Genomic DNA, 21131 nt, shown 5'->3' on the forward strand with positions numbered 1-21131 from the left:
CACCGGACTATCTGCGGTTTACCAGGAGAACAGAGAGGCTATCCTGCTGCTTTGAAGAAATATAATACTTCTCACTGCTTTGCACTTTAAGTATGGACCCAGTAGGGCTGGGCGATAGGATATGCTGTTTTTATATTGGGTGATGTCAATAATGATCATGATATATATTTTATAATAATGCTCGATTTGTATTCTCCAAAGAAATAGAGAGAGAGTACCGAGGCAAGAGAAGAGAACACAAGAGAACTGTGGCACTGAACTAACGCCATCATGAGAATAATGAGAAGGTGAAAGTGTTTGTGTGCGTGTAATAGTGTGCGTGTGTCATAGAGCACGTCTGTGTAGCAGAGAGCGTGTGTGCAACAGAGTATGTGAGAGTGTGTGTGTACCGCGGCGTGTATGTGTGCGTGCGCGTGCTCTGGAGAGTGTGTGCGTACTAGAGCGCACGCGTGCGTGTGCTCCTACCCTGGCAGCTGGGCAGCGCTCGGTTCCAACCGGGTCTCCCGTCGTCCCCCATGATGCAGGTGAGCGTGGAGTAGCCCTGGAGAACGTAGCCGGCCTCGCAGTAGAACGTGACGGTGGAACCCAGCTTGAAGTCGCTGCCCAGGCGAGTCCCGTTCATCACGCTGCCCGGGTCGAAACACGACTCCCTCAACTTGGCTGGAGAGAGGGAGAAGGGAGGAGGGGGGGGGGGGGGGGGGGAGGGGGGGGGAGGGAGGGAGAAACTTCAGTTGCGAGTTCATCAGAGTACCATTGCACTCTGAGGCGTGTGCGTTCCAGGTGTGTGTTCCAGGTGTGTGTGTGTCTGTGTGTGTGTGTACCTTTGTACTCCAGGTGGAAGCCGGTGTAGCTGACGGAGCCGTCGCTGCGGAACGCCAGATGCATGCTGTTGGAGCTGCTCTCGATTCGCTCAGGCAGCTTGCTGTCCTGGAAACTACCAATCAGAGGGCTGTTGCTGTCTGGACCGTCGTAGATGTACAGGAAGTCATAGTTCGGCTCAATGCTAAAACTAGAGTGAGGGAGAGAGGGGAGGATGGATGGAGGGATGGAGGAAAGTAGAGAATCATGGAGAGAGGGAGGGATGGAGTGATTGAGGGAGGGAGGGACAGTAGGAGGCAGAGAGAGATGGTGTCAAGGAAGGAGAGTGGGAAAAGTAGGGAGAGAAGGATGGAGGTCGTGAAAACGAGGGGTGGAGGGAGAGAAATGTAATAAACAAACAGACGTCAGGGACGGCAGGATACACAGATCCATCACACCCAATCATAGAGGCTGTCTAAGAGGAGAGTATATTAATAGCTGTGCTTCAGGGAAAACTCTGGAGGCACTGTTAGTCGGGGGTCACTTGATTTGACTGCCCACGCAGCGCTGCAGGCCAGCCAGCAAGAGAGAAAGGTGAAGGTGGCGATTATTTTCTCCATAGCTCTCTCTTTTTTTCCTTCACAGTCTCCCTCACACACTTAGTCCCCTCTCGTTCTCCCGGCTCTCTCTCTCAGTTAGCGTGCACTTGTTTGTGTGAGGGGGCGGCAGGGTTGGAGGTTAGCAACAACACTTCACAAAAGCAAAGTGCAGATATTGACAGGTGGTTGGCGGTTGCCAGATTCTGCCACGCTAACAACCAGCCTCTTCAGATCATTCACGAACCCTGCTTCTGTCTGGGTCGCAGCTAGCGTCCACAGATACACTATGCTATGCTAAGTTACACTAGGTTCAGGAGCCCGCTAACTGACTACAGCTACACTAACTTAGCCAGATCAGCCTCTGTGAATACCTTTCTCGATCTCACTGGCAGCTCCTGGACTACAACTAGGCTAGACTAGACTAATATATGCTAATCTAGGCTGTGCTATGCTACGCTAGCCCTCTATTCATCCTCTTATCAGCACAACAGGGGGTAGACGCTAAGTAAAGCTTCGGCTAACACTGTATCTATAAATACCCTGGAGGAGTAAAGGCATCAGGCTTCTCAGAAAGCAGACAGCCTTCCCATCGACACGGGACCTCCCCCACAACCATGTGTGTAAGTATGTGTAGATGTGTGTATTTGTGTATGTATGTGTGTGTGTATATATGCGTGTTTGGGTTATTAGATTGACATGAGACCTCCCCCACAATAGAGTTTAAGAGTGTGTGTGTGTGTTAGGAGATTACCACCTTCTCGTCTTCAGCAGCTCCTCTCTTGTAAGACCTTGTGTGTGTGTGTGTGTGCGTGCGTGTGTGTGTGTGTGTGCGTGTGTGTGCGTGTGTGTAAGACCTCCCTATGAACTTGTTAGCATGAGGTCTATTAAGATGATATTTTATTCCGTGATGGGAAAGAATATGCAAAATCATGTTCACCTCTTAAGACATAAAAAGGAAGTATAGGGATGGAGAGAGAGAGAGGGTTATTAACAGTATTTTTTACCCACCCTGGACGATAGAAAACCTACTTAATCACATTGCACTCTAAGGCAAAATAAACAGATACTTTTTTGTTTTAAAGTTAGAGAGGGAGAGGGAGTTGGAGAGAATTAAAAAAGAGAGATCAAGGTAATTAAATATTCATACCCAAAGTGGCTAGCACTCTGTGTTAGCCAGTCTAGCTGCTAGAAGCTGTCAATCAAGCCTTAATTAATAAGAAGCTGTCAATCAAGCCTTAATTAATGAGGAGCTGTCAATCGAGCCTTAATTAACGAGCTCTTAATTGAACGGGCACAGATAAGATCATCCAGGACAAACAAGCAAAAGGAAAAAAGCAGAAACGCTGGTCACTTTCTGTGAGTGTCTGTGTGTGTGAGTAGGTGAATGTGTGTGTGAGTGTGTGTACGTATGCAAGTGTGTGTGTGTGTGAATGTGTAGGTGTGTGAGTGTGGAAGTGTGTCGAGGTGGATGTGGGTGTGTGCGTAAGTGTGTGAGTGTGTACGTGTGGAAGTGTGTCGAAGTGTATGGGAAGTATGTGTGTGTGTGTGTGTGTAAGTGTGTGTGTGTGGGGTGGTGGTGGTGGTGGTGGTGGGGGGGGGGGGGGTAAATGAGGCCTGTAATAGGGGCCTGTGAGTCGGAACGCAACATGAATGGTTTCATTAGAACCTGTTAGACAGAGAACCCTGTTCCCCTTCCAGGGTTCTTTACACATTCTGAGGAACACTCACACACATCCTCTCTGACTGCATGTGAGCGTGCAGACCGCTAGCATGCTAACCGGCCTAGCGCTGAGTCATCAGCATGCTAACAGGCTAGCCGTCTGTGAGCTGAACAGCCCCTCCTCCTCGGGCTGCTAATGGCACTAATGAACACAGCCGCCAGTCCCAGGCACTGTCACTTAGCAGGGGAGATGCTACGCTACGCTAGCTAGCTTGCAGCTCCCTGAGATAAGTGGTTTGATGACACTATGGGAGAGGATGGTGAGGTCTGTTTGTCTGGCTGGAAGATACTTGTATATGCATTCAGCCTTCAGGAGAGAGGCTGTTTAGCAGTGTCACAGAGAGAAAAAGGGAGAGAGAAAGAGAGAGAAAGGGGGGGGGGGATAGGGAGACAAAGAAAGAGAGATAGAGAGGGAGAAAGTGAAACAGAAACAGAGAGAGTATGAACCTATGACCTCAATCTGCAATGATCAAACTAAGTAGCTCTGCCAGGGACGGGAAGAAAGGGAGGAGGAGGAGAGGGGGGAAGAGGAGGGAGAGGAGAAGAGAGGAGAGGAGGGGGGGATGGGGAGGAAGTCTTGCTGCTGTGACCCGGAGGTCCGCAGCGTCTGTCAGCCAAAGAGACTCCACACGGTGTCCCATCTTGACTCCCCGTACCCCCGCGCCCTCACCCCTCCACCCTCACCCTCCTCACCCCACGCCCTCACCCCTCCACCCTCACCCTCCTCACCCCACGCCCTCACCCCTCCCGACCCTCCTCACCCCTCATCCTCACCCTCGTCAACCCCCCGCCCTCACCCGCCTTTCCCCCCACCCCTTCCAACCCCCCGGCCCTCACCCAGTGCCCTCACCCCCCTCAGCCTCACCACCCCACGTCTTCACCCCAGCCAGGGGTTAAATGATAAATAGATGCAATTAGCAGGATTACCTGGGAGTGAAGCACACATCACTAGCTGTCTGCGTTCAGTAATGACACTCATAACTCACACACGAAGGTCTAGACACCAAGACCAGAGACTGCTGGAGGGAGGAGGGAGAGAGAGAGAGAGATAAAGGGAGAGAGAGGTAGAAAGGGAAGGAAAGTGAGAGAGAGAGAGAGAGAGAGAGAGAGAGAGGGAGGGAGGGAGGGAGGGAGGAGAGAGGGAGAGGGATGGAGAGGAGACGGAGAGGGGGAGAGACAGAGGGAGAGAGGGAAAGAGAGAGGGAGAGGGGAAAGAGAGAGAGAGAGAAAGGGAGGGAGGGAGAGGAGATTGCGACTACTGTAGAAGTAATGAGATCTCATGAGCAGCTTCTTGATTTTGCAGTGATTTTAGCATCCTTTAATTACAGTTAACTGCAACTTTGCTTGTCGACTACACAAACACACACAGGCACGCACACAGAAACCCGCACACAACATCATCACACAGCAACATCACCAGCTTGGGGACCTCTCCCCCAAAACCTCTGACACAGTTACAATTCTTGTCTGTGTATCTCCTGATACACTTCACATCTGTCTACTTGCTGTCCAATCAGAAAGTCTGGTTACCTGATGAAGGCCAGCGATAGGACATAGTCAGAGTTAACGGCTATGAGCCAATCACAGTCCTTGCTGTGGGGGTAGGGATGGGGGAAGTTGGGCGACAGGATGAAACCGTTGGATCCTGTCAAGTTTCCCCCACATGGAGCTGGAAGAGAGGGGTGGAGGGAAAGAAATACAGAGAGGAAGAGGGGGAGAGAAGATATGCATTGATTACTGGATTGTCAAAACAGATAGAAAACTAGAGTCAGGTATATCTAATTCCCCTAGAGTTGTCAGGGCATATAACTAACCTGGTTGTATAACTAACCTAGGGTTGCCAGGTTTGATAACAAATCTAGGGTTGCCAGGTTGGAGAACCAATGTAGGGTTGCCAGGTTGGATAACTACCCTGGGGCCAGCAATGTGCCGACAGATGGGGAGGGTTGCCAGGTTTGTCTCACTCACCTATGCAGATGGGTGGAGACGGTTGCCAGTAGTAACGGTTGTCGACCTGAATACAGGTGATCTTCATCTCTCCCTGTAGCTCGTAACCGGGGTCGCACAGGAAGGTCACCGTGTCACCAGGCTCACGGCCGTCACCATTACGACTCCCGTTCATCGGAACGCCAGGATCTCTGCACGCCGTGGCGACGGAACCTACCGGGAGAGAGGGGGCGGGGGGAGAGGTGTGTGTGAGGGGGGGAGATGTGTGTGTGTGTGTGCGTGTGTCCAGATGGTCACTCACTAGAGAACTCGATGGCGAAGCCGGACTTGCTGATGTAGAAGTCGGTCTCAAACTGCACGGTGACGGTGTTGAGGGTGGAGTGCACCCCGTCAGGCAGCAGCGAGCCGCTCAGCTCCCCCAGCGACATGTCGTTCTCCACGGGCCCGTCCCACACCTTCAGGATGTCATGGGACGCCTCTGTGTCGAACGCCAGGAACTGGAGACTGGGGGGGGGGGGGGGGGGGGATGTTAAGTGTCACTATCGGAGTCCACCGATGCTCCCTGATGTGTAAGCCAGATGTAAGGGATCCTCTTTATGTCACCACAAATAAGGACATGTTCTCATAGCTACACTAGCAGTACTGATAATACTACACACTGTGTCATTACTTACAGTAAGATGGCCAACAGCTACATTTACCTTCATCAGTTATACTAATACCCAAACCTTATTTAAAATAGCTAGCCCTCTGTTTATTAGAAAAATATACAAATCTTATTACCTTGTCGAAAATATTTAACATTTAATATTAATAATATTTAGTTTGTGGTTGAGCTACCGGTGTTCTGCATTTATTGCAAATGTATCAAACGGCATAAACGACCGTAGTGCAAAAATGTGATGCTGATGATGTTGATGATGATAGTGATAGTGATGATGAAGATCACCTGACGATGTTGCCAGAGTCCACCTCGATGACCCAGGTGCAGCGCAGGTTGTTGATGATGATGGTGATAGTGATGATGAAGATCACCTGACGATGTTGCCAGAGTCCACCTCGATGACCCAGGTGCAGCGCAGGTTGTTGATGATGATGATGATGATGATGATGATAGTGATAGTGATGATGAAGATCACCTGACGATGTTGCCAGAGTCCACCTCGATGACCCAGGTGCAGCGCAGGTTGTTGATGATGATGATGATGATGATGATGATAGTGATAGTGATGATGAAGATCACCTGACGATGTTGCCAGAGTCCACCTCGATGACCCAGGTGCAGCGCAGGTTGTTGTCGTAGGGGAAGGGGTATCCAGGAGATAGTATCCTGCCGGACGACTCCCCCTTAAACCTCCCCCCACACTCAGCTACAGGGGGGAGAAGGGGGAGGGAGGGGAGATGGAAGGGAGGGGGGGGGGAGAGAGAGGAGGGAGATGGAAAAGGGGTTCGAGACCAATAGACAATCCTTCATATTTTCTCCAGAAACATCTGATTAAAACAAATCCCTCAAACACCCCTGGATTGCTGAGAGGGATTCTGTGTGTGTGTGCACGCACGTCTGTGTGTGTTTGTATAGGTGTGCGCATCTGTGTGTTTGTGTTGGGGTGTGTATGTATAGTTGTGTGCGTATGTGTGTGAGTCTGTGCGTGTGTGTGTGTTAAAATGTTATTAATGGACACTGCATCTGCATTTCCTTCCAGCGCATCATTTGCATAATCCATCACATGACAAACAATGGAGGCACAGTTCAATGAAGCCTGAATACCAGAGAACACTCCAGAGACAGAGAGAGAGGGAGAGAGAGAGAGAGAGAGAGATGGAGAGATGGAGAGAGAGATGAAGAGAGAGGGAGAGAGATGGAGAAAGAGAGATGGGGAGAGAGAGAGAGAGATAGAGAGAGGGAGAGAGAGAGTTGAAGAGAGAGATGAAGAGAGAGAAACAGAGATCGAGAGAGTTGAAGAGAGAGATGAAGAGGGAGATGCAGAGAGACAGAGAGAGAGAGAGAGAGAGAGAGGGAGAGAGGGAGCGCAACACAGTTTCTCTAAACCCTTTGTAGTTAATGTTACCTTCATGCAAAGTGATGCTATGCAGTTACATGGTAGTTAATATAACCTTAATGTAAGCGTAAGTTAATCCAAAGTGTTGCTATGTAGTTGGTTGTTAATGTAACCTTAATGTAAAGTATTTCTAGTAGTAGTACTGATTATAGAGTAGTGAGGCTGTTTTTAATCACGGGTGGAGAAAGTAGCAGATTATCTCTTTTCATAACATCCTTCACCACCTTTTAGAAGGCAAGGAAGAGAGGGAAGGAGAGAGAGGGAGACAGAGAGACAGAGAGAGAGAGAGAGAGAGAATGAATGAATTTAGGAGAGAGAGAGAATGAAGGAGAGAGAGAGAGAGAGAGAGACAGAGAGAGAGAGAGAGACAGAGAGAGAGAGAGAATGAATGAAGGAGAGAGAGAGAGAGAGAGAATGAAGGAGAGAATGAAGGAGAGAGAAAAGAGAGAGAGGGAGGTTTTGAAAAGAGAACGAAGTGCTGATGTGGCATTTCTCTCCAAGGCATCTGTCACTGGATATTACTCCCATGCATGAGATCACTCCTCTATGCCTCCTTCCTTCCCTCCTCCCTTAGTCCCGACCTCCCTGCCTCCCTCCCTCCCTCCATGCCCCTGACCTCCCCTCTCCTTCCTCCCCCTTCTCCCTTCTCCCTCCTCTCTCCTCCCCCTTCCCCCTTTCCTCAGACCAGCAGAAAGATGAATATTTCATCGGTAATAAAGAAGGAGAGAACATTATGAGATTGAGATAGAGGGATGTGGAGGGATATAGAGACAGACAGAGAGAGTGTGATAGAAAGAGAGAGATATAGAGAGATAGTGGGAGAGAGAGGGATAGAAAGACAGTGGGATATAGAAAGAGAGAGGAATAGAGAGAGAGAAGGATGGAGAGAGAGAGGGATAAAGAGAGATAGAAAGAGAGAGGGAGAGAGAGATAGAAAGAGAGGGAGAGAGAGAGAGAGAGGTCTGAGAGGGAGAGAATCTGCAGGTCTCAAACCTCCACCAGTGAAAGGTCAAACAAGCAGTTGGAATTGGAGACAGTTTAAATGTAGTACCCCTAGCTGTGTTAGACCAGTGTCTCATCTGTGCAGGAGGTCAGGGAGTTCAGTGTGTGAGTGTGTGAGTGAGTGTGTGAGTGAGTGAGTGTGTGAGTGAGTGTGTGAGTGAGTGTGTGAGTGTGTGAGTGTGTGTGTGAGTGTGTGTGAGTGTGTGAGTGAGTGAGTGTGTGAGTGAGTGAGTGTGAGTGTGAGTGTGAGTGTGTGTGTGTGTGAGTGTGAGTGTGTGAGTGAGTGTGTCTCACCTATGCAGGAGGGCAGGGGTGTGTCCCAGGCCCTCCTCTCCCCGGTCATGCACTTGAGGGTGGAGGAGCCGTGCAGCGTGTAACCAGGGTTACAGCGGTACGTGATGCTGCTGCCGGAGAAGTGACCCTGGTCGCTGACCTTGAAGCCAAACTGAGGAACACCAGGGTCCTCACAGTGGGACAGCTCAAAACCTGGAGGGGGGGGAGGGGATAGAACAGACTTTGAGAGACAGGGAAGTGAAGTGTATTCAGTTTTGGATGCTGACATTTTGTATGGATTTTCTGGACTAATAGATTTGGTCAGTTTAATGATGGAAAAATGGGCAAGAGCGTGTCATCCACTCATCCTCTTATTCCCCACTCTGTTTCCCAGGATTGCTGGAACATAATTGGATGGATAATAGTGGGCCTCTCCAAAATTATAAATTGACATTCCACTGGCATTGAGCTGTCTGTGTTGCTAAACAACTCTCAGTTGGCCTCATTAGCTTACACAACATGTTTATAGGAGACTAAACTTTTCTTCTTTTCCTGAAAAAATTCGTACCAATTGTACCTTTACAGAAGTACACTCGTTCACGTACTAAACTGACTAATAGACGGCTACTACGCTGACGGCACTTCCAATAGTCTAAGTGTGTACTACCTTGAGCATACTTGATCAAAGTCCACTAACTGGAGGTGACTTGTTAGAAGTGTGTATTGCCTGGAGCATACTAATTAGAAGTTTGTACAACATGGAGTATACTGCAGCATACAAGTACAAAGTTTGGACTACCTGAGAATACTAACTATAAGTGTATACTTACTGAAGTGTACTGGTGTGTCCTTTTTGGAGTATGTTGGTTTTAAATGTGCACCTACAGAAGTGTACTAGTGGTCAGTGTGTACATATCCGAGCATGCTGGTTATAGGTGTGCACCTACTGAAGTGTACTATTTGTTTGTGTACTGTTTGTAAGCGTATACTCACTGGAGTACACCAGTTTGAAGCCCTCCCCGGTGGCCTCGTCGTCAGAGTAGAACTGCAGCCAGAGGTGGTTGGAGGGTGCTGATGAGGGTGGTGCTGAGCATGGAGGAGCCCGTGAACGCCCCCAGCACTGGAGCGGAGCTGTCCCTGCCATCGTAGATCTGGAGGGGGGGGGGGGGGAAGAGGAGAAGAGAGGAGGACAGAGAGTAGAGAGGAACGAGGAGAGTCGGAGGAGGAGAGATAGGGAGCAGGATAAAGGAAGAGGAGAGAGACAGAGAGGGAGAGGGGAGGAGAGAATCAGAAGCTGACATTGGCGTCAAGCTCAGACAGCTAAGGCTAGAAAGTGTAAGGTGGTGTGTGTGTGTATGTGTCCGTGCGCGTACGCGCGCGCGTGTGTCCATGTGCGTGTGGACAGCATATGTGTGTCCGAGCGTGTACCTTGAGGATATCTCCCTGGGCCAGGTGGAAGGTTCTGGCGGAGATGTTGATGCCCTTCCCAGCATGCACCTGGATGCTGTAGATGCACTCATGGCTGTTCTCGTAGTTCATTGGATAGTTGGGCGACAACAAGACGCCTTCACTGTTCACCACCGTGGAGCCACACTCAGCTGGAGGGAAGAAAGGGGATGGGGGGGGGAGGGGGAGGAGAGGAGGGAGATTGAAGATCACAGGAAAGAAAGAGTGAGGGGCGAAGGAGAGAAAAAACAACATTGATACCACAAGAGCCCCCGGGCAGCTGAGCGAGGGAGGAGGAGGGGGGGATGAGGAGGAGGGGAAGGAGAGGAAAGGGGGGAGGAGAAACCTGTCACAGTGTTGGTATTATTTCACCATTACATGACGTTTTAATACCAGTTATTTTGTCGTATCCATCATGTCTTATAAGGGGACTAACGCCTCCTCCCACTCCAACCACCGCCTGCGTCCTCACTGGTGCATTGTGGGACTGAGACTAAACTAGACGTGACTCCTTTCCATCGCTCCTTAGCCCCACCCTGGAAGGCGGCCCCGCACTGACATTGAGCAATAACAATCAAACGTACCCTTAATGGTACAACAGACCATCCAAAGGCACGCGTTAATACCCATCATGCACTTTGGTATGGCGGGTGCAGGCGTATCCATGGTGATTTATAGGATGGCTTCTGAGAGATGTTATGATGATATTAGCTGTGTCATATTCGGGATAAATCACCACGGTAACACACTCCATTTAGAAAATTACCCTGCTACTTCTACCTCTCTGTCTCTCCCTCTCTTTCTGTCTCAACCTCTCTGTCTCTGTCTCAACCTCTCTGTCTCTGTCTCTCACTCTCTCTCTCTCTAGCTCTCTCTCTCTTTCTCTCTCTCTCTCTCTCTCTCTCTCTCTCTCTCACTCACTCTCTCTAGCTCTCTCTCTCTCTTTAGCTCTCTCTCTCTCTCTCTCTCTAGCTCTCTCTCTCTCTCTAGCTCTCTCTAGCTCCGTCTCTCTCTCTCTCTCTCTCTCTCTCTCTCTCCTCATCTCTCTCTCTCTCTCTCTCTCTCTCTCTCTCTCTCTCTGTCCCTCTCTCTCTCTCTCTCTCTAACTCTTGCTATCTCTCTCTCTAGCTCTCTCTCTCTCTCTCTAACTCTTGCTCTCTCTCTCTCTCTCTCTCAGTGATTGTGAATACAGGACACAGTTCTCGTATTATCAGTTGGTGGGGAAATGGAGGAGTTTGTGGATGTGTGGGGGGGTGAGGGGTGCCTTGTGCACAGTGGATGGGGAGGGTTTTAGAGCTGAAGTTGTGAATAGGAGGGGTTTTATTTTATTATTTATGTTTTGTTTATTGGGTTTGGGTTGATGAGAAAATAACATTGTGTGAAATTTGCAAGTGAAATGGTTTTGTCTTAATAAGAAATGTTTGGTGTGGTGAAACTGCTTGCAATAAAGGTATCTTTAAAAGGCAAAGTCTCTCTCTAGCTCTCTCTCTCTAGCGCTCTCTCCAGCTCTCTCTCTCTAGCTCTCTCTCTCTAGCGCTCTCTCTCTCTAGCTCTCTCTCTCTAGCGCTCTCTCCAGCTCTCTCTCTCTAGCTCTCTCTCTCTAGCTCTCTCTCTCTAGCTCTTCCTCTCTCTTCCTAATTCCTTCACCTCTCTCTCTCTCTAGCTCTCCCTCGCTTTTTGTGTGTCTGCATGTTTGTGCGTGTGTGTCTGCATGTGTGTGTGTGTGGTGTGTGTGCATGTTGTGTGTTTGTGTGTATGTCTGCATGTTTGTGTATGTCTGCATGTGTGTGCGTGTGTGGTGTGTGTGCATGTGTGTGTATGTCTGCATGTGTGTGTATGTCTGCATGTGTGTGCGTGTGTGGTGTGTGTGTGTGCATGTTGTGTGTTTGTGTGTATGTCTGCATGTGTGTGTATGTGTGGTGTGTGTGTGTGTGCATGTTGTGTGTATGTGTGACAGCTCCAGTCAGGTGTGGAGGCAGCAGAGCATCAAACAGGAGAAGCAGCTCTTATCTGGAGCTCCACAGACCCAACCCCTCCACCTGCCTCCCCCCTCCCCTCCACCTGCCTCCCCCCTCGCCTCCACCTGCCTCCCCCCCTCCCCTCCCCTCCCCTCCCCTCCCCTCCCCTCCCCCTCCCCTCCCCTCCCCTCCCCTCCCCTCCCCTCCCCCCTCCCCTCCCCTCCCCCTCCCTCCCCTCCCCCTCCCCTCCCCTCCCCCTCCCCTCCTCCCTCCCTCCCCCCTCCCCTCCCCTCCACTCCCCTCCCCCCCCTCCCCTCTACCTGCCTACCTCCTCGGCTCCACCTGCCTCCCCCCTCCCCTCCCTCCCTCCCTCCCCTCCACCTCCCTCCCCCCCTCCCTGCCTCCTCCCTCGCCTCCACCTGCCTCCTCCCTCCTCCCCTCCCTCCCTCCCCTCCACCTGCGTCTTCCCCTCCCTCCCTCCCTCCCCTCCACCTGCCTCCCCCCTCCTCCGCCTCTTACCCTCCACCGGTCCTCAACCTCCCCACAACTCACTCTCTCACCTCCCAGCCCCTCAACTGCCTGGCTGCCTGGAAAACTGGAGGGTACTGTTGTGGTACAATAAAAAGTGTGTGTTTAAAAGAGAAATACAGAAAACAAGGGTGTTATAATAGGTAAGGTCCAACCCCCCTCCCCCCCCCCCCTCTTCACACACACACACACACTCAGCCTCTGCGTTGGTAGGATCAGGTGTAAACAGACACATACAAGCTTTCAGAGGACTAACACGCCATGGGTTGTCGGGGGAAACGCTTCTGGAATTGGTTTATGATGGGATGTGACCTTGGGTCAAAGAAACCAAAGAGGGACAGAGTGTGTGTGCGTCTGCATTTCTGTGCGTGTGTCTATAAGTGTGAGGTTGTGTGCACGTGCACCTGTGCGTGTGTGTGTACGTGCGAGTGTATGTGCCTGCACGTGTCTGTGCATGTGTGCTTGTGTGTGTTTGTGGAGTGGGAGGCGATGTTTGTGTGTGTCCGTGTGTGTGTGTGTGTGGGTGGCATGTGTGTGTACATGCATGTGTGTGTGTGTGTGTGGCATGTGTGCATGTTGAATGTGCAATGCATGAGGTTTGTGTCCGAGGATAGCGGCCCACCAACTCATAATCAAACTGCATTCTGTGGAGCAATTGAAATTCCAGACACACACCTAGCTCTCTGGTCTTACTTCAAGCCAGAGAGATAGATGGAGGGAGGTATGGAGGGAGAGTTGGAGGATGGAGGGGGGTGTATAGAGGGAGTGAGGGAGGAAGAGAGGAAAGGGTAGAGGGAGTAAGTAAGTAAGTAAGTAAGACTATTTATATAGCACATTTCATACAAGAATTGTAGCTCAAGGTGCTTTACATAAACTCAATAAAAACAATAATACAAGTGATAAACAATTCAAACAAAAATAAAAATCCCAATAAGATCTCTGTTTAAGAGAGAAAACAACTTTAAAAGTAGGAAAACCTACTTTTTAAGTTGTGTCTGGTATATGTCCTCCACCTTTTTTTTATGTCCTTGAAACTTGGTGAAAGCTGTAATCAGGTGGACACGCTTCTATCAAAGTTGCTGTTGCCGTGTCATTGTTTAGCCAGTTTCTGTTAGACAGATGCAGTCTAAGTTGTTTTCTTTGACCAGATCATTAACTAGGAATGTTTTGTGATTTAGTGATCTAACATTTAGAAGGGCCAGTTTCATCTGTGGGGTATTAACAGATAAAACAGGGGTAGATAAATCTGTTGGAAGAATATGGGATAGTTCTGTGACTTCTAACACTAGTTTCAGGTTTGTAACCATGCATTTTACCATGCCATTTTCTGTTTGTGATGATGACCGGTATGTCCAATGAAATAGCATGGTGGCTGTCCTAGCGTAGCGAGTGAGAGAAGGAGAGGGAGGGAGGTTGTGTGTGTGTGTGTGTGTGTGTGTGTGAGTGTGTGTGTGTGTGTGTGTGAGTGTACGTGTCCCGAGAGTAACTGTGGTTTTGTGTGATCACACAAACAAACACCTACACTGCTAATCTTTCCTCTCTCCTCCTCTTCTCTTTCCTCCTCTCCTCTCTCCTCTCCTCTCTCCTCTCCTCTCCTCTCCTCTCCACTCCTCTCCCCCTCATCCTCCTCTCATCTCTCCTCTCCTCTCCTCCTCTCCTCTCCACTCCTCTCCCCTTCATCCTCCTCTCCTCTCTCCTCTCCTCTCTCCTCTCCTCTCCACTCCTCTCCCCCTCATCCTCCTCTCCTTTCTCCACTTCCCATCTTCCTCTTATTCTCTCCTCTTCTCTCCCCCTTATCCCTCTTGTCTCCCCCTCTCCAGTTTAACTCCTGGACTATGCTTCACAGTGTTAAACTGGATTAGGCAGAGGGAACATTTCCATCTGAGGACATCTTTTGTTATCAGTTTTACCCCAAATTACAAACAAACTGCTTAAGCCAGCGAGAAGAACTCCCCTCCCCTCCCCTCCCCTCCTCGCATACACACTCCTGGAGAGAACTGCATCTCTCTTAAACAAATATACAGTACACAGATCACCCGTTCACGTTAAATCAAATCCCCCCCCTCTCTCTAACCCTCTCCCTATCTCGCTCCTCTCTCTTCTCTAACTGGCTGTGGCATTTCATATCTATTGGTAATGGTTATCTCATAGGGTAGGTTATGAGATGTTTGGACCCACTCCATAAAGATGATGACGCTGCCATATCTCACACACTGCCTTTACAGCTGCAATGAAGTTCAGCACTGTTTAGAAAGAGGTGATGTGCGTAGCATGTATGAGAGTGTGTAGTGTAGTATGCATGAAAGCGTGTGTGGTATGTTTGAGAGAGTGTGTGTATGTGTGTATATGTGTGTGTGTGTGTGGTGTGTGTGTGGTATGCACGAGTCTGAGTGTAAGTGAGTCATGGGTTTTGTAGTACCAGTGTGGGATCACCCTGTCTAGACGAGGCGGTACTAGCGAACACTAGAGGGCAACCCTAACCCTTGACCTCATCTCTTACCCTCACCATGAGCAGCGGGGGAGGGGAGAGTGAAGAGGAGAGGAGAAGGGAGGAGAGGAGGAGAGCAGCTCTCTAGATGGAAAGTTCTGCTTAACTATGACACACACTGCTGTGACTAATGCACACAATTATTGTTTTCCAATTAATATGAAAAATGAGGGCTGACCTTCCAGGTCTGGAAGTGAATGGAGAGAGTGAGAGAAGGAGAGAGAGAGATGGATAGGGAGGAGAGACAGAGACAAGAAGAGGGATGGAGAGAGACAGATGAATGAGACATGAGAGAGAGAGAGAGAGAGAGAGAGAGAGAGAGAGAGAGAGAGAGACAGACAGACAGACAGACAGACAGAGAGAGAGGGAATGATAGAGAGAGAGAAAGAGATAGATGACAGAGTGAGGAGAGAGAAGGAGAGAGAAGGAGAAAGAGAACAGGATAGAGGGATGAGAGAGAGGGAAGGAGAGTGTGTTCAGTGGAGCGGCAGCGATGTCCATTATTCTAATTGCTAGTGTGTTTATATGGAACAGGGATGGGGGGGGGGCTGCATCATGGAGGGATTCCAAGAGACAACATTTCATTCCAAGATGAGCATGTGCGACTGCACGTGTGTGTGTAGGTGTGTGTGCGTGTCTGTGTGCGTCTGGCAGCAGAGATGCTAACTCGCTAACTCACACAGAGCTACGCTACGCTAGCAGCTGCTGAGCAACAGGAAGCCACGTTACTCTAAACAGGAAGAGACGGTTTGGACAAGGACATGGGGAGCAACACGCAAACCGCTAGCATTCTAACCTACTGAGCCAAGACAATTCATAAGCAATGGGAGTTCCACAACAACCACTATCACGCTAACCTAATGTGCCAAGACGATTCATATTGGGGGCAATGGTAGCAACATGCTAAATGCTAACAGGCTAACCCCATCTTTAGACACAGGTGAGATAATAGCAGGGTAACGGCAAATAGTAAAGTTCTGTAACCATAACATCTTAACATATCAACAAATCACATGGTAATACCATGGCCATAACATCTTAACATATCAATCACATTTTTATATCATGGGTGTAACATCTCAACGGAAATAACCCTTGAACCACATGGTTACAAACACGAAAAAAGACAGTTTCCATACCAACGCAGCGGGGCAGGGGAGTGCTCCAGGTGCGGCGCCCCCCCCCCAGGCACACCACCTCCGGGGACCCCTCCAGGCGGTAGCCCATGTTGCAGGAGAAGGTCAGGGCGTCTCCGATCCCAAAACTGTAGCCGTTCCTCCGGCCGAACCTGGGCATGCCTGGGTCCTCACAGGGCTCCAGATTATACTCTGGAGGAGGGAAGAAGAGAGAACAAGAGGAGGAAAGAGAAACAGAGCGAGAGAAAGGGATAGAGGGTGGAGAGAGAGGTGTTTGTGAGGGAGGTAAGGAGATGGAGGGAGGAAGAGAAAGCCATAGAGAAAGAGACGGAAATGAAGAGATAGAAAGATGGAGAGAAACTGGATATTTATGGTGTTCCGGCACCCAAAGGACAGTCTCTCTAGGATGGAACAGAGCAAACCTTTACACAGCAACTTCACAGGCTAATGCAGTGATAAAAAGAAAATGTGTTCTCAATAATCTCTCTGGTCCAGATACTGTAAACAAGGTCATAAACAAGAGATGAATGACCCACTCAGACAGGAAAGGAGAAAAGGAGGGAGACAGACAGAGAGAGAGAGAGAGAGAGAGAGAGAGAGAGAGATAGAGAGAGACTGAAAAAGACAAAAATAAAAAGAAAGTGACAGAGAGAAAGAGAGAGTGACAGAGAGAAAAAGAGAGAGAAATAGGGAGATTAGAGGGAGCGAGAGAGAGTCATCTCCCATTGAACGATAGATGAGCAGTAACTCTGGATCAGAACCGGTTGTGTTGGTTTAAAACATCAACAAATGTCCTCACAAATAAAGCTCAAGGGAGCAAGCCCCCCCCCCTCTAGCTCTCCTCCTTCCCCCCTCCATCCCTCCTCGGGAAAGGAGAAAGGTTGAGGGTTATCACGGATGACAGGGAGGTTGTCAAAGTGTCGGACCCACAAACCTGCTTATCTAATATGAAGAGTGGCATCTGGAACTAAACAGCATGGCTGGGGGCCAGCAGCTAAGGACAGGCCTACTCTGGATGGACGGGGTGTAGAAACAGCTCTGTACTCTGGAGGAATGTGGTTCAGTAACTCCAGCTCTGTACTCTGGAGGGACGGGGTTTAGTAACTCCAGCTCTGTACTCTTGTGGGATGTGGTTTAGTAACTCCAGCTTTGTACTCTGGAGGGATGGGGTTTAGAAAACTCCAGCTCTGAACTCTGGAGCCAGAGGAACATACCTGAGAAGGAAATATTCCCACCTTCCTCCTCCTCTTACCTGAGAAGGTGATGTTAAAGCCTTCGTAGGAGATGGAGAAGTCAGAGATGAACCGCAGCTGGGCCTTGAAGTTGCCGTAGAGACCGGCGTTGATGGTGGCTGGCGTCTCGGAGCCGGTCAGGCGAGCTAAAGGCTGCAGGAAGCTGCTGTTCTCCGTCACCAGCAGGTAGTCATGGTGATCCTCCAGCTGGAACGTGTTGAAGGTGAACTGCACTCCTATTGGAGGAGAGGGAAGCATCAGGGGTGATGGCCAGTGGAAAGAAAACATTTGACAGGAGGAGGAAAGGAGTAGAGAATAGGCGGAGAGGAGAGGAGGGGAGGGGAGAGCAACCAGGTCTAGATGAAATCTCGTTATCCAGGGAGGAGGGGTTCAGGAAGGAGAGCCTGTCTCAGCGAGGATCCCCAGGAATGATTCACACCAACCTCATGATTCTGTGTGGCATTCATGACACTGAGAAGAGTTGAAGAACCTGGGCTGATTCATATTCAGAGGAACTGCCATTAGCCTCCGCTGCTCTGCTCGAATAATAATTTCTCAGACAGGAGAGTGAAAGATGAGGAGGAGAGAAGACAGGAAGAGAGAGAGAGAGAGAGAGAGAGAGAGAGAGAGAGAGAGAGAGAGAGAGAGAGAGAGAAAGAGAGAGAGAGGGAGGAGAGAGATAGATGAAGAGAGAGACCTCTCTCTCTATCTCTCTGTAGAAACAAGAGGTTTGGTAATATTGATCTATCTCTGGTCTAATGAAAGCAGTGCTCCAGGTCTGGGGGAAAGAGGGGCATGCGAGGTAGGGCAGTGGTGATATATTCTATAGCAGATGGACTCCTCACACACAAGAATGAAAAGTAAATGTGATGGAAAGCAAATATCACAAGTTTTATTCGTTTAGAAATGGAATTTGAGGGAGTGGGGTGTGAGACTCCGAGAGAGCGTGTGAGAGTGCATGCCTGTGGGTGCTTGTCTCTCTGTGTGTGTGTGTGTGTGTGTGTGTGTGTGTCTCACCCTTGCCGTGGCTGACCTCCACAGTCCAGGTACAGTTGAGGGAGCTGGGGTAGGTCTCTGGATACCCCGGGGAGAGGATGGTGCCCCGGGGGCCCCTCACATCCCCCCCACACAGAGCTGAGGAGGGGGGGGAGGAGGGGGAGGGAGGGAGGGAGGGAGGGGGAAGGATGAGAGGAGGAGGGGGCGGGGGGAGGGGAGGGAGGGATGGGGGGAGCGGGGGAGGAGGGGAGGAAGGGGCAAATGGGAAGAGATAAAAAGGAGAGTGTTAGGGAGAGCGAGAAAGAGACAGAAGGAGGCAATTAATACCCGGGTACAGTAAAGAAGTCAAGAGTTGTTATTCCAGATAAGCACAATGGCTGCTGCTGAGGTCAGATCACAGCATGTTCAGCAGATCTGGGCTGGAATGGAACATCATTGCATTAGAATGGCCGCCTCTTCATCCTCGTCCTCCTCCTCAGTCACTTAAACACTTATCAGGGGCAGACACACACACACGCTCAATCACACACACACACACACACCATCACACACACACACACAGGCTCACTCACACACTCACACAACCACACACTCACACAGTCACACACACACAGTCACAGTCACACACACCCATACTCCCACACAGTCACACACACCATGCAAGCGCACAAGCTCACACACACACATGCAAGCTCACGCACACATCGATACTCAACAAGCCAACCCTCCCAGTAAGCACTTAAAGCAGGTTCTTATCTCTCAGCCAAATCTGGTCGACCACATTGATCTCCTTCTCCTCCTCTCTGTCCTCTCTCGCTTTCACTGTTCCCTCCCTCCATCCATCTCTCTTCTTTTCCCCTGTCCCTCTCTCCATCTCCCACCTCCCTCTCTCTATCCCTCTCTATGTTTCTCTTTTTCCTTCTCTCCCTCCCTCCCTCTCTCTCCCTCTCCCTCTCCCTCTCCCTCTCCCATGATCAGTGAAAAGGCCTGTGTGTGTGTTTATGTGCGTGTGTGTGTACCATCACAGGTGGGCAGAGGGTGGCTCCACCAGTGGTTCTTCTCACAGACGAGGGGCTCCTCGTGGCTGAGCCAGTACCCGGGGTCGCAGCCGAACGACACGGTGGAGCCGATGGTGAAGTCCTGGCCGTACCGCAGCCCGTTGACGGGGATGCCGGGGTCCAGGCAGGAGTAGGTGTCCACCGTCACGCCTGCACACAAAGCACACCAGTTAAACCATGCTGCTCTACGGAACTCAGAATAAACCAGTCTAATATACTTTGTCTAATCCAGTCTAACCCAGGCTAGAGTGCTCAGTCTAACCCAGTCTAACCCAGGCTAGTGTGCTCAGTCTAACCCAGGCTAGCGAACTCACTCTCATAGAGGATCCTGAAGCCACTGTTGGAGCGGCTGTTGTCCGTGGTGAACAGCAGATACAGGAAGTTGGTTCCGCTGAACAGGAACTGGGGCACCTGGGTTCCGTTGAAGGAGCCAATCAGAGGCGAGAGGAGGTTGGACCCATCGTGGATCTCCAGGAAATCATAACCCAACTCCGTCTGGAACCTGGGGGCGGCAGTCCATGGTTATAACATTGACATACATAACACGTCCTACAAAATATATTAACATGGTATTAACACGTTCTGACATGATAACAACGTGACATTGACATGGTGATAACCTGGACGTACTTGTCGAAGGTGACCTTGATGGAGCGCCCTGGCTCCGCCTCGATGACCCACTCACAGCTCAGAGAGTCCTTGTAATATCCTGGCCAACCAGGAGACAGGATCACACCCGTGGGGGCGGAGAAATGACCCCCACATGGAGCTGGGGGGGGGGGGGGGGGGGATTGGAGGGGTGAGAAAGGCGGGGCGAGGGGAGGCGAAGGAGAGGGGGTAAGATATCGAAAACCGTTTGTATGTAGCCCTCTCTTTTTCTACCAACTTGTCAGCATAGCTCAGTGTGCTTTCCAAGGGCCTCCTCCTCTCACCCCTGGGACCTCACGCTGATCCACTTCACAGGTGTACTAGCTCACTGTTCTATCTCAGTGCACTACCTAAGCGAACCAGCTAAATATATGCGCTAAGTGTGCTGGCTAAGTGTGCTGGCTAAGTGTGCTAGCTATGCACACAGGCTAAGTGTGCTAGCTAAGCACACAAGCTAAGTGTGCTAGCTAAGCACACAAGCTAAGTGTGCTAGTTAAGCACACAAGCTAAGTGTGCTAGCTAAGAACACAAGCTAAGTGTGCTAGCTAAGCACACGAGCTAAGTGTGCTAGCTAAGCACACAAGCTAAGTGTGCTAGCTAAGGATGCTAAGCTCAGCGATCGCACCTTCACACTTGGGAATGGGCCCGCTCCACATGACCTTGCCCTGGTCCAGCTGGCAGGTGATGGTCTCAGCGCCCTGGGTCTTGATGAAGCCGTCCTCACAGATGACAGAGATGGAAGCTCCAAGCTGGAAACTGTCCCCGAAGCGCCGCGCATTGATGGGAACACCCGGGTCTGGGCACTCATTATGGCCAAACGCTGAGAGTGGGTGGGGGGGGGAGAAGAAGGGGGGAGAGGAGGGAGATGGGAGAGAGGGGGGAGTAGAGAGGAGAAGAGGGGAGAGAGTGGGGAGAGGAGGGAGGGGTGAGCAGAGGAAGAGGGGAGGGGAGAAGGGAAGGGAAGAGGAGAGAGATATGGATAGAGGGGGAGAGGAGAGGAGAGAGGGGGGAGAGGAGGGAGGAGGGAGAAAGAAAAAAGAGCAGAGAGAGATGGGAGGGATGTGGAAAAGAATAGAGGGAGACAGGGGCGCAAGAAACGGAGGAGAGAGGTAGAAGAGAAAGAGTGAGTGTGGCAGGGAGAGAGTGAAACTCTCCAGTGTTGACTGAAGGCCAGGGTTAGCGTTGGACAGCCGGTATTAATGAAGAGCAGGCTCTCACTCTCCTCACCCTTCACAACATGTT

The 21131-nt window shown here is 50.3% G+C and overlaps 1 protein-coding gene across 1 annotated transcript in view; it reads right to left on the minus strand.

The window, feature by feature from the left end:
- The window catches only part of LOC136962462 (CUB and sushi domain-containing protein 3-like), a 164259-nt gene that overhangs the window by 36185 nt on the left and 106943 nt on the right, over positions 1-21131 (minus strand). Inside the window, 17 exon segments of the mRNA XM_067256247.1 lie at positions 466-660; positions 822-1009; positions 4648-4786; positions 5086-5277; positions 5366-5568; positions 6308-6434; positions 8421-8612; positions 9393-9465; positions 9467-9550; positions 9828-9997; positions 15959-16147; positions 17208-17423; positions 18205-18321; positions 19203-19391; positions 19556-19743; positions 19872-20010; positions 20515-20709. Coding sequence (XP_067112348.1) covers positions 466-660; positions 822-1009; positions 4648-4786; positions 5086-5277; positions 5366-5568; positions 6308-6434; positions 8421-8612; positions 9393-9465; positions 9467-9550; positions 9828-9997; positions 15959-16147; positions 17208-17423; positions 18205-18321; positions 19203-19391; positions 19556-19743; positions 19872-20010; positions 20515-20709 — 2796 coding nt within the window.

This window comes from Osmerus mordax, chromosome 18, assembly GCF_038355195.1.
Source record: "Osmerus mordax isolate fOsmMor3 chromosome 18, fOsmMor3.pri, whole genome shotgun sequence".
Taxonomy (NCBI): Eukaryota; Metazoa; Chordata; class Actinopteri; order Osmeriformes; family Osmeridae; genus Osmerus; species Osmerus mordax.